General features: G+C 41.2%; 1 protein-coding gene across 2 annotated transcripts; it reads left to right on the top strand.

Annotated features, from left to right (window-relative positions):
- The first annotated feature begins 9,819 nt into the window (after positions 1 to 9,819).
- On the top strand, positions 9,820 to 11,367 carry LOC120447087 (uncharacterized protein DDB_G0271670). Of its 2 annotated transcripts, none has more exons than XM_039628489.1 (4): positions 9,820 to 9,896; positions 9,969 to 10,046; positions 10,651 to 10,906; positions 10,971 to 11,367. In XM_039628489.1, the coding sequence occupies exons 2-4, from the start codon at positions 9,986 to 9,988 to the stop codon at positions 11,308 to 11,310; spliced, it is 657 nt and encodes a 218-aa protein (XP_039484423.1). In that variant the 5' UTR covers positions 9,820 to 9,896; positions 9,969 to 9,985; the 3' UTR covers positions 11,311 to 11,367. The 2 variants fall into 2 exon arrangements, with proteins under 2 accessions (XP_039484423.1, XP_039484424.1); XM_039628490.1 differs by having other exon boundaries at positions 9,825 to 9,889.
- Positions 11,368 to 18,414: the final 7,047 nt, after the last annotated feature.

Here is an 18,414-nt window from a genome sequence, read left to right as displayed (position 1 = left end):
GGCGGCGCAGCAGCAGCAGCAGCGGCAACAGTGGCAGCGACGCAGCAGAGCCGCATAGGCGGCCGTGGCAGAAGAAGCAGTGGAAGCAGGGTAACACGGCAGGCCAACGAGAGTTTCGAAAATGGAAACGAAACGAGTCTGCGCCACTGGGAGAGCGGAGAGCGAGTGCCGCCGGGGGTGGGGGTGGCTGCAGTCGAATGGCCAATCCCGTGGAGAGGCGCAAAGCTGTCAGCAGAAAAAAGAACCCACCACCATCCTATGGCATCCTAATGGGAGCGAGCGGGATCGAGAGCGAGAGAGAGAGAGAGCAGCCCCCTAGGAACGGTGCGAATGGAACCAACGCAACGCAACGACGTCCCCAATCGAAGGGGGCGTGTGTCTAGGATCTCGGTTTTGGGATCTCGGGTCTCCATTTCAGCTTGGCTTTATTCTCTATTCCCAGGCACCTTCGATTCAGCTCTTTTGGGAAACCCAAGTGTCAACGCCTGCAAAGGCAAAGACAAAGCCAAAGCCAAAGCCAGTAAGCACAAGGCTCCAAAATGCAAAACACACAAGCAAAACGGTAACTAAAACCCACAACCAAAACCAAAATCTCTGGGGAGCCCAAAAGGCAATTGCCATTGTGTGCGGTGCTCAAACCTGATTGGCCAGTTGAGCAGGCGACTTCAAGAGAGAGCGGCGATTCTCTTTAGCTGTCGGCAAAGCAGTTCAAAACCCAAGCAGCGCCTAGCTACGCGGAACGGTAGAGGAATATTGGAACTGCACACTTGGATGTCTAAAAATGTTCAGTCGTGAAAATGGAAAAACTGCAACCATAAGTCCTTCATTAAGTTTATGTTTGTTATTGTAATATTTTTTTTAATTTTTATATTTAATGTATATTATTAATTAAAGTATACTTATACATATGTATCCAAATGATTTTACTTTTGAATTGTTAAATGAGAAATGAAATATAAAAAACCAACAAATAAATAGGGCGTATATAGTAAATTCTAAAATTTACCTGATGTATAAGTTTGTAATTCATTCATGTAATTCATTTTCTGATATTAAATATTAGTTATTGTACATATAGGAGTACTTCCATTATAACTTGAATTTGGTTTTACAATTGCTGTGAGCACATACTTGATTAGTCATCATTTTCGGGTTTAACCCTTTTGACTTTCGCACATTATGCAGGCCGAAGAAGTTGTCAAACACTGTGGAGTGCCCATAGGCATACCCTCAACATCCACATGCCCCTTCCACATGCCTCTTCCTCTTCCTTCAGCAAGGGATTAGTTACCGGGACCGCCCACAAAATTTTCACGCCTCGTTAGGAGAAGAAAAGGTGAAAAGGTCAGGGGATGGCAGTGGTTTCTGAGGTTCTGGGTTCACATGAAAAACAATTTGCATTTTCCGCATTTGCGGTTTCTGCCTGTGACCGATTGAATGAACGAGGGAAAGAGAGAGATAGAGAGAGCGAGAGAGAGAGAGAGAGGGAGAGTTTGTTTGACTTTTCCGTGAATTAATTTGTGGGGCGTGGTAATCTCATTAACTTCTGACAAGGCCCGAAAACTCCGTTAACCGAAAGACGGCAACTCGTTTTTTTCGAAATTTCCGAATTTTTCCCACTCTCACACTTGTTGGTCTATTTTTGAGAAGCTGAGAAGTTCTGGAAACATTTCCCCAGAGCTGAGGGCACAACAATTTTATGTGTAAATCAGAGGCGAAAAGAGCAGACAGAAGATGTCCCCAGACATCGCTAATTAACCAAAATACCCAAAAGGAAATTCCACGCCCTTCGACAAATAGATTTTCTTTTTCCGCAAAGGTGAAGAAAATTCCCCGATCCAAAAGCCGTGGTCCGCGTGTTCGATTAACCCCTTTTATCGCGCCCAATTCTCAGTGGACTCAGCGGAGTTTTCCCGGCTGCGACAGCTGTCATGGAACGCCATGTGACCCCTTAACCCATGCCACCCCCTTTCGGTGCTGCTGCCCCCGGAATTTGATTCAAATTGTTTACAATTGGATTTACATGGTGCTGGACTAGCACTAGCCAATTGCTAAATAATTTGTTGGTACATTCTCCGTCCTTGATTTTCACCCAACCCCTATGCTGACTTATGGATAGGGGATTACGGAGGGTTGGGAAAGTGACAATCGGCAGGACTCTCGTCACCACAATTACACTTTTGTCAATTAGCCGGAGGCTTGACTCTTTGGCATAAATAAGCGGATTTGTGGACTTACGGATTTTACAATCAGTTACTGGTTATATACAGGTTGATACTTCTATACTGTATATAACACATTAAACATTTTTTTAGATGTGGAAAGACCCATAATCACTAGTCCCAAAAAATGTATTTAAATAGAGTATGTTTACATTGAGCTCATCAAATAAACGCTTTTATATGCCCCCATATTGGTACTATGAGGAGACTTACACTATGTCCATAAGCAACCTCTTCCATTTCCTCGAGGAAACCCTCACCCTTTTCCAGCGACTTCACATCCTGCGCCATCTTTAAAGAAACCATGAATAATTCCAATATGCAAACTGAGTCGCATGTAAATGTCCCATTTGTCACTCGTAAACAAAAAATAAAGCAGGAAAATGAGAAGGAGCTGCAGGCGAGGATCTCAACTCCGTCCATATGCAAGACATTCACAGGGTCATAAATAAGGGCGAGCGGAGGAAATTTGAGGCGCGAACATTTTAATTAGTTTCCAGCTCTCGCACTCGCTCTCAAGTGTGTGTCCTTTGGTTCCTGGTTCCTGGGGCCAGGACACTTATGCAAATTACCCGGGGCCTCGACTAATGAGAGGGGCGAGAGCGGCTAACACACCGTGGAAATAAATCATATTTAGTTACAGATGGAGGGAAACTCATTGCTTGATTTCCACAAGTCATCATCGCCGCATCATTGTCGTGAGGAAATTCGGGGGAATTTCGGTTTATTCTCCACGGACTGCGCACGTCCACAGATGCCAGCGATTCATCCAAGTACGTACGACATTGTTGCATTGTCTGCCGATCGCAGACCACCAAAGTTTTCGATTCCTAGGAATTTTCACCAACCAGCCAGCCAGCCAACCAAGTAAGCAACCCACCCAACTGCACTTGCCGCAGTTTTGAAGCAAGTGCTCAAGTGTTTGCCACTCCATTTCGAGGGCAGCAAACTGGACTCGAGTGGCACGTGGCACGGGTAAAAAAGCCAAGTAAATTTAATTAAATTATCTCAAACACGTGTTTGGCCAACTGCAACGATTTTTGCCAAAACAATCGCAACCAGTTTAAATATTTACCCAATTCTCGGCCTAAACGTTCTCATGAGGGTAACTCCACTATATGTCTATGTAGAAAAAAAAAGGTTTCGTTTACATAAGAACAACAAAAGGGGTGGAGTCTTCAAAAACACAACAACCTTTCTTCAGATTTATTATTTCAGCAAACAGAAGGTGAAACGTGTGGGTTAGGTGCACAATTTCTTCCCACAAACATTTTCGCACATGCCAACTGTGCGATGGGAAAAACCCGTTTATCAGTCGAATAAAAATCGCAAAAAATCATAAATATTTACAAGTCTCGCTTGGCGATCTCAGCCGTTCGATAAGCATTTTTGTGGCCGGTGAAAACAACGTGGCCATAAACATGAAATTATTTTTCAGCCTGGCCAAATATGTGGCATCCAACGCATCAAATGCGAGATTGGAAAAGTGCCGCTGGTTCATTAACTTTGGCGCGACAAAAGATCGGTTTGTGGCCAAAAGTAGTTAGCCAAAATATCCAAAAATAAGAGAAGGAGAACTTAAATTTGATATAAAAATTTAAGATATCTCAATACAACGTCTGAAGAAGTATGCATTTAAATGAATCTAAAATCGTTAGTTTATATTTTTACAATACAACTTTTGAAGTTGTATGAATATAAAATCTTTAGTTTATATTGCATAAAATTTCAAATTTAACTGAGAGTAATGCAGGAGTTGCCTCAATATAGTTTTTCTTTAGTTTGCATTTAATTAAATTCCAAGTAGAAGTTACCCCAAAATGTGCTATAAACACTTCGATGTAAACTTTTATGAGCTGCTTGCCGTCGGAGAGGAATTCATGCATCTCATTTGGGGTTTTAGTGCAGCTCCCCGAGGGGGCAACCCTGCCCATTTTCCATTTTCCATTTCCCACACCTCCGGCACCTGGAGAAGCGTGTCAGCATTGGGGATCCTCTGGAGAACCACAAAAACGCGAACCCACTCCTGTTTGAAGGTGGAATGAGCTGCGACACATTTACTAGATTAATTAGCTCATTTACGGTTGACAATGTCCGTGTTAATTCCCCAAGAATTAAATGATAACATCATGCGAAGTGGACGAAAAGGTGTTCTACGTGTCAATGAAATGGCTTGGCAAATGCCCGATGACACTAATACGTTTGTTTGTAGGGGCTTTTCACTGCGTTTTAGTAGGGGTAGTGGTAACTGAAGTGCAGCCGATTTGCATAATTTCAAGGACCAGCAAAGGACGCACCCTTCGCTATTCCGACGCCCAGATAGTTTGAACCACTCACTCCTTCCCTGATCATCTTTTGTGCACCCCATCTCTGTGTTCCAACTCCCCCTTCTCCAAATACACAGCGAAAAATTAAGCTACATTGATAAGAAACTTCCATAAATGATGATAATATAACAAAGGAACTGAAGAACTGCAAGGTTAGCTAATTGCATGGAAGTTAACGTGAAACTTGAAAATAATTTCACATATTTAACATATATATTTTTAGCAGTGCACGCGGGCAGAAATATAATTTGACTTCATTATGCGAACAGTTGTTGCCTTTAGTTTTGGTAATTTATTTCAATTTTTTCAGTCCTCCGTTGCTAGAGGCTGCCGTGGGCAGCAAGGGGTTAATGCTCCTGCAGTGCAACCCCTGTAATAAATAAATATCTCGATCCTGCAAATGTTCATTTAACTGAAGTGTTTGTGTGTGTGTGTAAGTGTGTGTGTTTGGAGAAAATGCCTCAAATGTTTGGCTGTCGCTGCCATTGTTGCAATTGTAATTTGTTTTTATTGTCGCTTCTTGTGAGCAGAACGAGGATTTCGGGTGTGGCCAAAAAGATGATTCTCAGCGGTCAAATCGAAAAGGTTTGTAGGCGAAAGGAACTAGCCTATCACAACATGGATGCCAGCGTTCCTAATTAATTTTTGTGAAATTTTCAAATCTCATCGGACCCAAAAAGAAATGAGGAAGCTGGCAGCAGGACTAAGGCAATCCCGAGGGGGCGACCTTTTTGGCCATTTAGTCTCAGTGTCGGCCGTAAACAAGCTGGCTAACAAACAAAAACAAACAAGAAACTGGTAAATGGTAACTGGTAACTGGCAACTGGCAACGAACTAACGGTGAAGGACTTGGGCGTGTTTCGATACTGGACATCTGCACTTTTGGTCAGACATTTAGGAAAATTATATACAAGGATATTGACACTTGTCTTCGTCTCATTCTCGACGGTTTCTCAGTAAAGCCAACAGCCAATCCTCTCGAAACTTCAGTTTCGTGCTCAGTCCTGCTCTAAAGGACATAACCATGCATATAAATTTGATTATTATTAAGTCGGGCACATTAGTGAGCATTTCTAATGAATGGAGTCGAGCTTCACTCCTTGTGCCCCAAAAAAAGGGTCTGCCCACAGACACACCCATCCACACTCACATTCGAGCTTGTTAAAGCCAATTTATAAATACTCAGGTTTATGGTTTTAAGTACTTAAATATTTAGTACACTTCTTGGCCTCAGACTGTCCCACTCACTCTCTGCATTTATACATATAACCCTCTCTTTCTCCACGTGTGTGAGGCTTTTATTCATAATTTATGCGTCCGCAGGGCGACACTCATTCGCTTGTAAGTGAGTGTGGGCGTGAGTGCACTCATTAAGCAGAGAATGTCCTTAAAGGTAAATGAGCAAATTTAATTTAAAGCGGGCGTATTTTGCTGAATATATAGGTACAAAGTACTAATTTTTTCCTTTACTTCTTTAGTTCTATGTATATATAATACAATAGCTATGATCCTATCTATCATTCCTGATTCATAACCGAAGCATTTTTATCCCAATTATCTAACACGAAATGAGCAAATTCAATTGGGCTAAGTGCTATATAGACCACTTCCCCCTTCTGAACTTCCCCCCATTCAAATTTATGGAGAAAATTATGCGCTGCCATCAAAGTGACCTGATTAATGAAGCCATTCCGATTCCGATGTTCAGCTTAGCGATTTCAATTATCGGACATGTAAGGCGGGGTTGCATTTACAAGGGGGGTGGGTGTGTGGGGTGCATGGGCGTTGCAGACGACCGCCGATTAGCACGTGGCACTCGTTCCGTTCCAAGCCAAATCGCAGGAAGCTAACCAAAACGCAAGGACACGTGGCAGGAGCGCAGCTTCCAAAGATAAACATAATTATGCCATACGGAAGGGCAACGGAAAGTTGGCCAATCTGATAACACGCAACGAGATTTGTCATCATCAAACAAAGTGGGCGTGAAAATTGCGGATGAAAACCAGCCAGGGGATCTGATCGCCAGGAAGGAAGCACGCGAATGTAAGGATGTAAGGATGCAAAAGGACACGACGCAAGGCTTCCTGCCCGGATGCAATCATGTCCAAGGCGTGTGCGCAAAATATCCTTTGTTTGCGTTTCCCAGGACTCGGAAAAGCGGGCCAGCGCAAGAGCGAAAGACAGTCGGAAATAATTGCACAGCAGCCAGGATAATAAAGATACTCGTGGTCCAAGTACATTATCGGAATTGATACGCCAGCCATATCTGGCATATGCTAGTCACAGTAGCTATATAACCTCAGTGGGCGGAGTAGGCTGGCAAATATTCGAGATTCAGGTCGCGTTTGTTCGCCACCAACCTCAATGCATTTCACTTTGTCGTTGACTATCCACTTACACTGCGATAAAATGCATATTCCAGTAAAGGTCAAACAGATTAATGAGGATTATAATATTTTTACAAAATTCGAAATATTAAATAATATATTTATTAATATTTTTTTATTGCAAGCTTTCAATCCCTACTTTTGTGGTTTGTTATTATCAGATTTATGTTTAGAGGTTTGTTCTTAATTATTATTTAGATATAGAATGAACAGTATGTCATTGATTCACATTCTTACTTAATCCTGCGTTGACTTTTTAGCCTTAGCTATTTTAGCTTAATAGCTTATTTGCTTATTTTCCAGTGTAACTTCAATTCCTCTGACCATCACGTAGTTCATCAGTCAGCTACTCCTAGCCTTGTGTCCTCGTTCCCCATTAAAGTTTCATTTGGCCGAGGCCACTTGGCATGCCAGAGCGTCACTTTTGACCTGGCTGAAAGGATACTAATCATAGCACAGCCTCCATGAGCAACGTACTCTGCACATCCTCATCAGGCTGATTGCGAAAAATCACTGGAGAAATCAGGCGAGGTTCGTGATTCCATGCTGACATATCTGGTGAAGTGGATTTCGAGTGGGTTTTTCCAGCACACACATTCAAGTGACAATCACAGTCAAATTTTGTCGACTCTTTTGTGTATTTTTAGGCGAAAAACAGAAGACCAGAAAAACATTGAAAATCAATTTCGCTTGAGGGAGGTTGATGCTAAAAAGCACATTATCACTTGGCCCCCAATCCGAAAAATGAGAAACATTAAACAGATTTGGAATTCCGATTTGGAATTCCGATTATTTCCTTCAGCTGTTTCAACAATTCATATTTTCCGCTGATCCCCTGAGATGCGGGAAAATCATCATTGAAGGCCAAAGAAAATCAAATGGTACTTTAAATATTTGGTTTTATAACTTGTAAGTTGAGTATCGAAGGCAGGGAAGTGGAAAAAATTAAAACAAAACAACCAAATAGTTGGCCGTAAATCAGACGGCCAGCGAAGCCAGTTTTGGCACTTTGGCCAGGATCTAATACCCATGTCCTATGTCCTGTCTGGCGATGAAAAAGAGGGCGGTGCTCCGTGTCCCAAGTCGGCTGTCAAACATAATCACCTTGCCCCACCCCCCACCACCAGTTCTATTCTCAAAGGAAATTTATGTTTTTTATATGGACGGCGAGCAGAGACAAAAGTCGCTGTGTGTGTGTGTACAAAATATATTATTTTGCTTTTTACCCGCCCCCTGCCCTTTCATTTTTTAACACATTTTGTAATTTCAACACGTTGCCACGTACCGCAAAAGTTTCTTCTCCTCCAAAGTGTCCACCAATTGCAGTGCCCGCCGCCTGTCCACCACTCGTATTGGGACTCGGACTCTGACTCGGATTCGGATTCGGACTTGGATCTGGACTCGGATGATTAATGGTTCCGGGTCGCCGGACAGGCTCCGAGTTGGCTGGGCCAAATAATAAATCGTTCAAATCGGCTGGGGATTATTTTTCCTAGTAGGCGGCGGCCAGCATTTTGCTCTGTCACCATTTTTGCGGAAAAAAATTGAATTTTTCCTTGTCTTGTTCGTATTCAATATTTGTACGTATTTTTGCGAAGGAACGTGTGCGAAATTCAAAAATACTTCTGCTCAACAAATGGCAACAAATTTGTGGATTTCAATTAGATTAATATAAATCCAAGGAATTGAATCTTTTGATGCGTTAAAAAGAAAACCGAATGGTGGTTGTGTATTGGCTTAAGTAGTGCGTGAAATATTGCTAATATTTTACTGATAAATATATATATGTATGTCTATTCAATTGCAGTTGTTAGAAATTCCCAACTTTGAATCACCAACACGTAAAAAATGTGTATGCGCAGTTTAATTTTGGTTCTAATACTTGATTTATGGCTTTCTTATATTTTGTATCATCAACGCATTATTATTTTAGGCAAAAAATTGAGCAACTTATTTTGAAAACCGGTTAATTTAACGAATTTCCTGGAATACACATATATGATAATGTAAAATTAAATAACAACATTTGTTTTCATTTGGTCGAGCACAATCCATCGAAAACCCCATCAAAACCAGTTAGGTTTCGAACAGATGGAGCGGTAAAACCGAGCTAGACATAATAATATTATTAAAATTCACAAAATATTATAATTTTTGGACGCATGCCAGCCATTAAACAAATGAAGGCATATACATAGTTTAGCTTTATGCTCGGCACAGTAGAATGTATGTATGCTAGGTGTTGGCCACGTTGTAATCAGGTTATTGCCCCAAGGCAAAGGGAAGAAGTTCGAGAAGTTCTTTATCGCCAAACACGAATAGGGTCAAAAACAGAGCTCAAGGCGCAGACTGGCACAACAATAAGGAAGAGTGAGGGCACTTGGCCAATTTCAACGAGCTTTCAACGACAGCTTGGCTTGTTATTCGTTCATAGGCGTTCGAATGAATATATGCACATATAATGCCAAATACAAATAAAGTGAAAACAAACAGAACAGATATCCCCCAGTTGGCGCTTGGCTGCTTCGTCATGTATTCCTCATAATCATTAACTTTTTCGGTGGATTTATTTGTGAGATAAACTCTGGTGCGGAGAGAGAGAAATTAACTGAGAGCTGTGATGTTATTAAACCTTATGAATCATGGGGCTTAACTTAACGTTTATGAGCCACAGTCGGAGGTTTTCAAGAACTCTAAAGGCCTGGCTCTTATTTGATTGTATTTGTTTATTGTTAAGTCTACCGGTGAAGTTATTTGCCCAACTCTTCTGCTTGTTTGACGGCTTCTGCTTGTTCTTCCAGCTTTAGATGATAATGATGTTGATGGTTCGCACTGCGTCAGCGTTCAAAATTTCCATATAAAAGCGCTAGGGAGCCGCACCGCGAGCTTAGTCGTTTTGGAACTTTTCACGCGTTCGCTGCCTCAGTCTTTCGTTTCGTTTCGTTTCGTCTTTGTGAGTGGTGAGCTACAGATAAGCCCCTGCAGATCCCCGCCGAATTACCCCAACTAAGTGCCCAAGTGTGTTCTTACAGATCCATTCCGCTTCACAATGAAATACGCTGTGATCGCCATCGCTCTGTTTGCGATTTCTGCCGCCTCGGCCTCTTCCGGTGAGCAAAAAAGCAATTTAAGTATAATTAGAGGAGAGCTTAAGCCACATTTTGCAGTTACATCATCGCTAGCCAGGGCTGCTGTCGCGTTTATTATTAATTAAATTAACAAGTCGGTCGACGGGTGTGAGTATGTTAATAATAGCCAAAAACCTATCGACCCATCCGGATACCGAAACTGGTTTGTGAAATTCGCTAGCTCATTAGCTTTGCGACAATGTTTGCCCAGCAAAACTTTCCGCACAACAATTTGTTTTTTATTTTATTAAGATTTGAATAATATGGCTATTCATACTCGGATTAGGTTTGATTATTCACGCCATCGCTGAGTGTACAAACTTTCACGTTCGGAAAAGAAATTGCCTTTGTTGATTGCTTAAGATTTAAGTAAAAGCATACTTTTGGGATTATCATTGCTTTTGATAGATGATAGAACGTTTAATTTTCTTTTGTATAAGCTATATGCTATGATTCATGGGTTTTTATATATGTCAATAATATAACTTCGTGGTAAATCACCGAGACGTGTGAATAGAGTGCAAGCTTTAGATGTACTATATAGATACATTTCAGATACTTACCTCTGAATTCATTACTTTCTCAGCTGGCCAGTTCTTGCCCCGTGCCTTCTTCACCTTGGACTCGGAGGGTCACCCGTCGGATGTCCACCCCGTTAATGGCCATCTGCTGAGGCGTCTGCGTCGCCAGGTGTTTAGTTCGTCATCCTCGTCATCATCCTCCTCATCCTCCAGTGGAAACGGAGGTTCCTATACCTTCGCCTCGCACTCTGTTCAAAATCCCGATGGCTCCGGTCAAGCGGGCAGCACTTACACCCAGCAGAATGCTGCTGCCGTGCCTGCGTAAGTTATCTCAAAAATGAGCACATCCATTGGTGCTTACTAATGATCGTGTCAATATTTACAGTGGTGTGTCCTTCGATAGCCGTTTTGGCGAGGACTCCTCCACTGGAAACTATAATCCCAGCTCCAACAACGGCGCCTACAACAACGGCGCGTACAACAACGGCGCGTACAACGATGGCGCCTACAACACCGCTTCGAGCATCAACACCAACAGCGGATTTGGATCCCTCATTAGCTCACAGCAGAGCTACGGATCCGGAGCCGTGCCCGTCACCCAAATCCATCAATCCGTGACCACCGTCGATGCTAGTGGCAACCAGAAGGTGACCACCATACATGGCGCCACCGATTACAGCGGCGTTCTTAACGTCCAGAAGACCGAAGCCAATTATAGTGGTTAGAACATAGGTTTTTTCGAGTGTAAACTTTTATACATTAAAGAAAAGTAAATTAACAGAGGCGTTGGCTTGTTAAATTAATATTTTCAGTTGCTCTCTAAGAACTTACTTTCGTCTCACTCACCATTTCGTTTGCTCGATTAATTGCTTCCAAGTGGGCGCACTGCCACGCCCCTTGCAGATGTCTCAGCTTATTCACTGCGGTTTCAGCATTGGAAGTGCTCTTTTTTTTTTTGCACACTCTATATGATTGCATCCCACATACCATATCCATGAATCCTTCTACCCTGTAACCTGCATCTGCATCTGCATCCTATATCCTTCATCCTCTTTCACTTCAAGCTTAGTCTCGCAGCAAAAAGTGATGGATGATTCGAGGGAGCCAGGGGCGTACGTGGCCTTTTGTTCAGGGGGTTTTACGCGAGTATGCACTGTAAGTTAGTAGAGTTGGAAAATTGTGAAAAAATAGTTTTTAAAATAAAAAAGACTTATATTACCTCATAAAAGTAAACTACACGAGACGAGACAGGATACAACCTCATCGTTGCCTTTCAAAAATGTATTTTAAGATCGTTAGAAATTTACAATAATGTGGGAATATTTTAAAAATAATAATGTTCCATCATCGTTTAGTTCAGATCATATATACTACTAAACATAAATAAACAAATTCTTTCAGGTGGCTTGTAAACCCTCTTATCCCGCGTACGCCACTGCCGGTTAGAAAGAGATGGCGCGATGTGCCGACTGCTTGCACCGCTGAGCACGAACAATTGCCAGTGGGCGTGTTTTGGGGGCGTGGCAGGCAGTGTTGGTAAATGCTTTTAGCGTATTAGGTCAGCCAAGTGGAACCTCACAGCCTCCGAGGCTGTTAGCGCTGATTAAAAAACTACTGCACTCCAAGACAACAAAAGCGATGGTGACAATAACTACTAGTCTCACCAGGAAGATTATGAATGGGGAAAATGGGGAAAAGTGCGTAGAAGAAGGCACGATGCGAGGTACCGAACAAGATGTGAATATGAGATTTGCTTGGGGAATTGCCGAAATCTCAACAGGTGCACGCACTTTTGAACACACACTCCATCTCTCTCACAACATTCATGCAAATGCCGAAAAGTTTGTGGTAACTTCAGTGTGATGAAGTGAGCGCGGCAGCTACTGCCGAAAAGTTTTTAATTATTATAATTAATTACTTTGATCTCTGACTGGCAACTCGCTCCTTCTCGCCGCTATTAATTTACTTGATTAAGATGAGGTTTTTCCCGGCTGCTTTGTTAAAATGTATCTCACATAATTGGGAATGTGTAATGAATTTACTTTTTCAGCGAGACCTGCGCTGACTGTGATAGATTTTCATTAGAGCATGGTTGGCATGTGTGGAGCACGGATAAGGGTTAATTTGGGGAGGGCCACCACCAAAAGGTTAAGGAGGTCTGGGGTTGGAGAGATTACTCCATCATAAACACACGAATCTTTCAACTTTGCATAAATTATGATTAGCCTTAGCACAATTCGGAGTTTCTTGGTGAACACTTAAGCAAGTTGAATAAGTATCTTCAGTGGAATATTTACCTTTCAGAAATCTAAGTAGAATGAACATACTAAATAACTAAAAATATTTGATGGCTCATTCAAGTTTGAAGTGCTCGACTCAATCTTTAACTTAGCCAAACCATTTACCACTCTTTCGATCTTAGATCAGGTTTCAGGTATTATGACATCTCCCATCCTCCTTTGCCATTCTTTTCAATCAAACTCATGGCAAGATATTCTTAGGAATGGCACATCACTTATGTACATATATACTTAAGAAACTTCCAAAATATTTGAATTTATCTTATCCTAGTGCAGCTAGATGTAAAAAATCAATTATCGCTGCCTTTAAGCAGTGAATAATTAGTCGCTTTCGCGGTCTTCAATGAAAGCTTAATTCTTGAGAGCTAGATAAAGAGGGAAATCGAAAGAACATGTTTCAGTTGGCGTGCTCTGAATTTTCGATGAAACGGTACTGTCGCAAAAAGCAATTCTTCTGCTTGTTCTTGCACCATTCCAGTTGAAGAATCGCTCGCTGATTGATGGGGAGTCAAGCGGAGACAGCGGACAACTTGCAACAAATTAAGCTTCTTGTGTGGCCAAGCGTTGCGGTAGATCGACGCCACCTGGTCAGGTAGCCACCATCACCACCACCACCGCCATCAGCCTGCCTCTGCTCCATCTACCCTAGCTACACTCTAAAAAAAGGCTGGGCAGTAAGATGGGTTCATTTACTGATTCTTTGATTCTTTGCTTCCGCGAAGAAACAAGGTATGCCCGTGGTAGATAAATAATGCAAGAAAGCAATGTTTGCATTTCGGCGAGGCATCATTGCAATTTCCATTTTCTTCAGTGTACCGGAGCCTTACCCCTTCCTCCTGCGTTCCCATCCCATTGGCATTTTCCACGGAGTGACCACCACCGGCGATGCCTAAATTCAGTTGGACACGAGCGCCAATGCAGCGATCAAGTGACATTTTATTGTCGGCAATCCTTGCTTTGCTTTGTGCTTTTTCTTTTTCGATGCTTCTGCTCGTGTGCTTCTTGTGTGCTCGTGCTTTTTGCCTTTGCTGCATTTGCTATTTAGAGGCATGAAAGCAGCGACGGATAATTGACAACAGTTAATTCCATTCCATTGATCGCTGGAGCGTTGAAATGTCGCAAATTTAATTATTGAAGCCGCACGCTGCCAGTTCCACAGGAATCCTCCTTCTGACTGTGGGTGGGCAGAAATGCCAGGAGCCATGGAACATGGGCGTGGTCTAAATGGAGGGTAAATATGGTACTAGATGATGTAACTATAAGAAGGTTAATGAGGTACAATAGTTTGCAGCAATTGGCATATATCGTATATCCAAAATTGCTTCAGAATACTAAATACTATACTATCTCATAATAAGTCTCTATATATATGGATCATGTGTTAGCTTGTTTTTTTGTTTTTTTCAACTAGTTCATTTAAACACATATATCTCTATCCTATTATTCATAATATAATAACATGATTACGAATCATTCCATATAGTATATATGTATATTTAAAACTCTGTAAGTTTTTCGGCAATGCATCTTATGTTTAAGCCCGATTTTTATTGTTTCGTATTTGGGCCACCTTTTTTGGCTTTCATAAAGAGCGGTAGTCTTAAGCACTCTTTGGCATTCATGCCAGGAGCAAACAAAAAGGTTCAGAAGGGACAGGTTCGAGAAGCAGAAGGATGTGCAGGTGGGTGCCGTCAAACGAAAGCCAAACAAAACGAACTGTTTCCTGACAAATTTCTGTCATTTCAACTGGAGCTGTAGCTGTAGCTGTAGCTGGAGGATAAAGCTGGCAAAAAAGATGGAAAAAATGGAAATGGATGTGCAAAAAAGGAGTCCAACGATTTGTGCAGTCATCGGAAGCGGAAGCACCGCCAGGATTCCGTGCATCCCCTTCGCCCACCTCCGTTGACCAAGTGACGAGGACATTCTGTCCACGGCGGGAATGAAGGATAAAGGATACAGCTGTGTGAAGGAGGCTGAGTAAAGCGCTCTGTTGACTTAAATCGTTTAGGTAAAGTTAAACAACTTGTTCCGTTAATTGTTAAACAATGCCCACTCGAAAGAGTGGAAAACGGAGAGTTTTCCTCGTTCCCCGGGAGATTGACAGAATCGCTGGGAATAATTGATGGAAAAACTGAAAGCAAACAAATGATGGAAATCTGAGAGACTAAAGGAGATGATGCTGAATCGAATTTAAGCTACATTGAAATACTGAACATATGCAATATTTACATATTCAGCTGCAAGTATCTGAAGTTTCGAATGCTGCTGATAATATTTTAAAATATATACATATATAATAATATATGTAACCCTTGAAATATAATTATCCTTTACCAACCTTTTTGGACCTCCAACTATAATTGATGTTGCTAATGAACCCTTTTTCATGCAATATGTGCACTTTTCCAACGCTTCAGTCATATGCTAGTGCTTTTCCACATGCGGGGGGTAATTGGAAGGTAGTGTCCTTGCAAAAGGGTGAAAATTCCACCCAAAATAATGGCAACAGAAATGAAATAAAAGCAACAACACAGCAGCAGGGATAAGAGCAATAGAATCTCCATATCCAGACACACATATGTAGATTTCCGTTGCGATTCCCTTGGGGCATTTTCTATTCCATTCGCTTTTCTCGCAACTCTTTTTCAGTTTTCCACGCACTTTTCTGACCCTCTCCCCCGAAACTTCACTTCCTCCACAAATGACATTGCAACAACAGCCTTCAACAAACATAAATCTTCGTTTTCATACGTATTTCGACAGTTTTTGGTGATATTATGAAAGTTTTGTGACACCTAAAAAGTTAACATTTATGCTTCAGCGTTGTAAATAAAACAATGGGCACAACAATTTTTATAATTTTAAAAAACATAAATCTCTTATAATTATTATTCATTTGTTCCCATTAAATAAGAATGACTGTTAAGAATTGAAGCTATCACAATCAACAAGCAAAAAAAGCTAAAACATTCAGATGCCGTCGATAAAGCAGTTCAGTTCTCTTTGAATTCTGTCTTCTCTTAGTCGCACCAAATTTCTCTTAGCCACAACAGTTGCTTCTTATTGGCGAAAGAAATTGGAGCAAAAAAAAAAGAAAAACTGACCAAATTGACTTTGGAGTTTTCTCAAGGCAATTAAAAATAAAAAAAAGCAATATTTGTTTGAAATATCCATACAGCTGCGTCACATGGAAAAATCATGCAAATTTTCAGTCTCGGCAAAGATCCCAAACCAAATTATGAGCACATTTTCACTTCAAATGTTATTTATTGCTGGACCAAGAAAGCAAAAACCAAACAAAATTAAAATGCATTACAAACAATTTGTTTACCGTGAAATCTGGAGGGTTGTGGCTGCTCGTCAAAAAAAATGGTAAGCAATGCATATTTAATTTATTATGTTTTTTTTGCCTTTTTTATGTATATCTACCTTTGGAGTTATTTAATAGAAATGTTCCGGCAATTAAGCTTCCGACGAATTTTACACTTTTGTGCACAAAAACAAAGTAAAAAAAAACATGACAGCATTTTCATTGTTTGCATATTTAATAAAGCTAATCAAAAACACGTCGCGCCCTCGCCGGATTCAAAAAATAAACCCCGATCCCTAGCCTTCAACCCGCCCGAATTGCCAGATTTGCCTGATTTTTAGGGGAGTGAGGCGCTGCAGTGACAGCATCCTTCACATAATTTATTGGCCAGCACTCAAGGACGCAAAGTCGGCGAAGATGGGCAAAAAAAATATCAACAAACGGAATACAAACAAACGAATATCGAACAAAACTGTGAAAAACCCAGCGGGAAACCGCCGACCGGCAGCCAAACTAATTTGTTGTCACTTTTATGCGACAAAAACGAAAACAATAAAGCAGTAAAAACAAATTGTTAGAACGAGATGCGGCGAGGGGGGTGAGCGGCAGGACGAAGGACAACGATCCTTGCAGCTGCCACAAAACTGATGAATTATTGATTGCATTAATAGTTATTAAAGAACTGGAAACTGCTTTTTGCGCTAAGGAAAGAAAAAACTAGAAAATATGTTTATTAAAAAAACACAGTTCAAATGTCTAAAATATGTACTCGAGTCCTTTTTAAAATATTTCTAAAGTTGGGTTAATATTTAAAAGGTATTACAAATATTTATATAAGAAAATATTATTTTTAGGACTTCTTGAGCATAGATTTTAATATTAATTGTTAAACAGGTCCCATATATTGTACTGATGTCAACTCTTAGATCACTTAAAGCTAGCTTAAAACAATACAAAATGGGAATTTTTAAAGATATTTACATGATCTAATTTGCGATTGTTTCCACTTGGTGAGAGTTAACCTAGGCTAAATACCTTAGGCGACAACCACTTGATGTTACTCCGGTATCGATGTGCATAATCCTGTGATTATGATCTCGAAACATCCTCCCTCGGAACCGCAGGAAATCGGGTGTAACGAAAAACAAACAGCAAATAAGGACTCGCCGCAGCGGAAGTCAACAAATGCTCTTAATTAACGATGCTGAACACCAGAAATTTCGAGTGTCAACTAACAATTTGTGGGTGCCTGTGCGCTTCGTCCTTTGGCACTCGTTAGTCGAAAGGATTTTCGCGCATATGGACTGAAATTGATGATGTGAGCAAGTGGCACGTAATCAATTTACCACCGCTCGCTTCATTTCGAATGCGAATTTAAGATGCCATTGTCCCAGTGCCGCTGGCACCCCGTATTTTTTCCTCTTTCGTAGAGCCTTTCGAGGTCCAAATCGAGGGTGGTTCTACGGTCGCTCCTCATTACGACGGACTTTGAGCTGGTGTAACAGTATATCCACAACATATGTGCCACAAGGATATGCCAGGATGTTGGGCGTCCAATTGGTGAACACGGCGGCGGTTGCAAGCATCAATGTGCATGGCAAACGGATTAAAATCAAATTTCTGCGGCTGTTATATTATTATATCATGTAGCCGATTATAAATTTATTGTTGCACTTCAATTTGTAGCACCCAAACTATAAACTATATATATAGATGGTATATTACTTCATCCAAACTCCATTAAACATTATCGCGAATATATAAGGTATTTTTAAAGAACACTTACCTTAAATTATTCGAATGTTTATCGTTTAATTTGAGCTTCAGTAAGTAACTGATATGTCTGCTTCAACTCACCAAAAATCCATCCCCATAAATAACATAACTCACTCAATATCCGCGTCTTTACAACCCAAAAGCCCCTCGTTTACTTAGATGCCAGTACACAAATTTTGGAGTAACCCCAACCCGAAACGGATACCCATCCCAATTCCACCCACATGTGGGACATTCGCTTTATTTTGTTGATTTGCCGAGGTCCTGTGTCCTGTGTCTTATTTACATCGACTTTGGGTCGCCTTTTATGTTCCTAATGTCGCATAAACAGTGCTTAATAATGCACTAACCTTGGCGCATCGCCACTAACCGTGTAAAACGTGGCGGAACCCATCCAAAAACGAGATATAAAATGAAAAACAACGGAAAAAAAAAACAAGAAA

Source organism: Drosophila santomea, chromosome 2R, assembly GCF_016746245.2.
Source record: "Drosophila santomea strain STO CAGO 1482 chromosome 2R, Prin_Dsan_1.1, whole genome shotgun sequence".
NCBI classification, from domain to species: domain Eukaryota; kingdom Metazoa; phylum Arthropoda; class Insecta; order Diptera; family Drosophilidae; genus Drosophila; species Drosophila santomea.
This window is presented reverse-complemented; position numbering and strand designations above follow the sequence as displayed.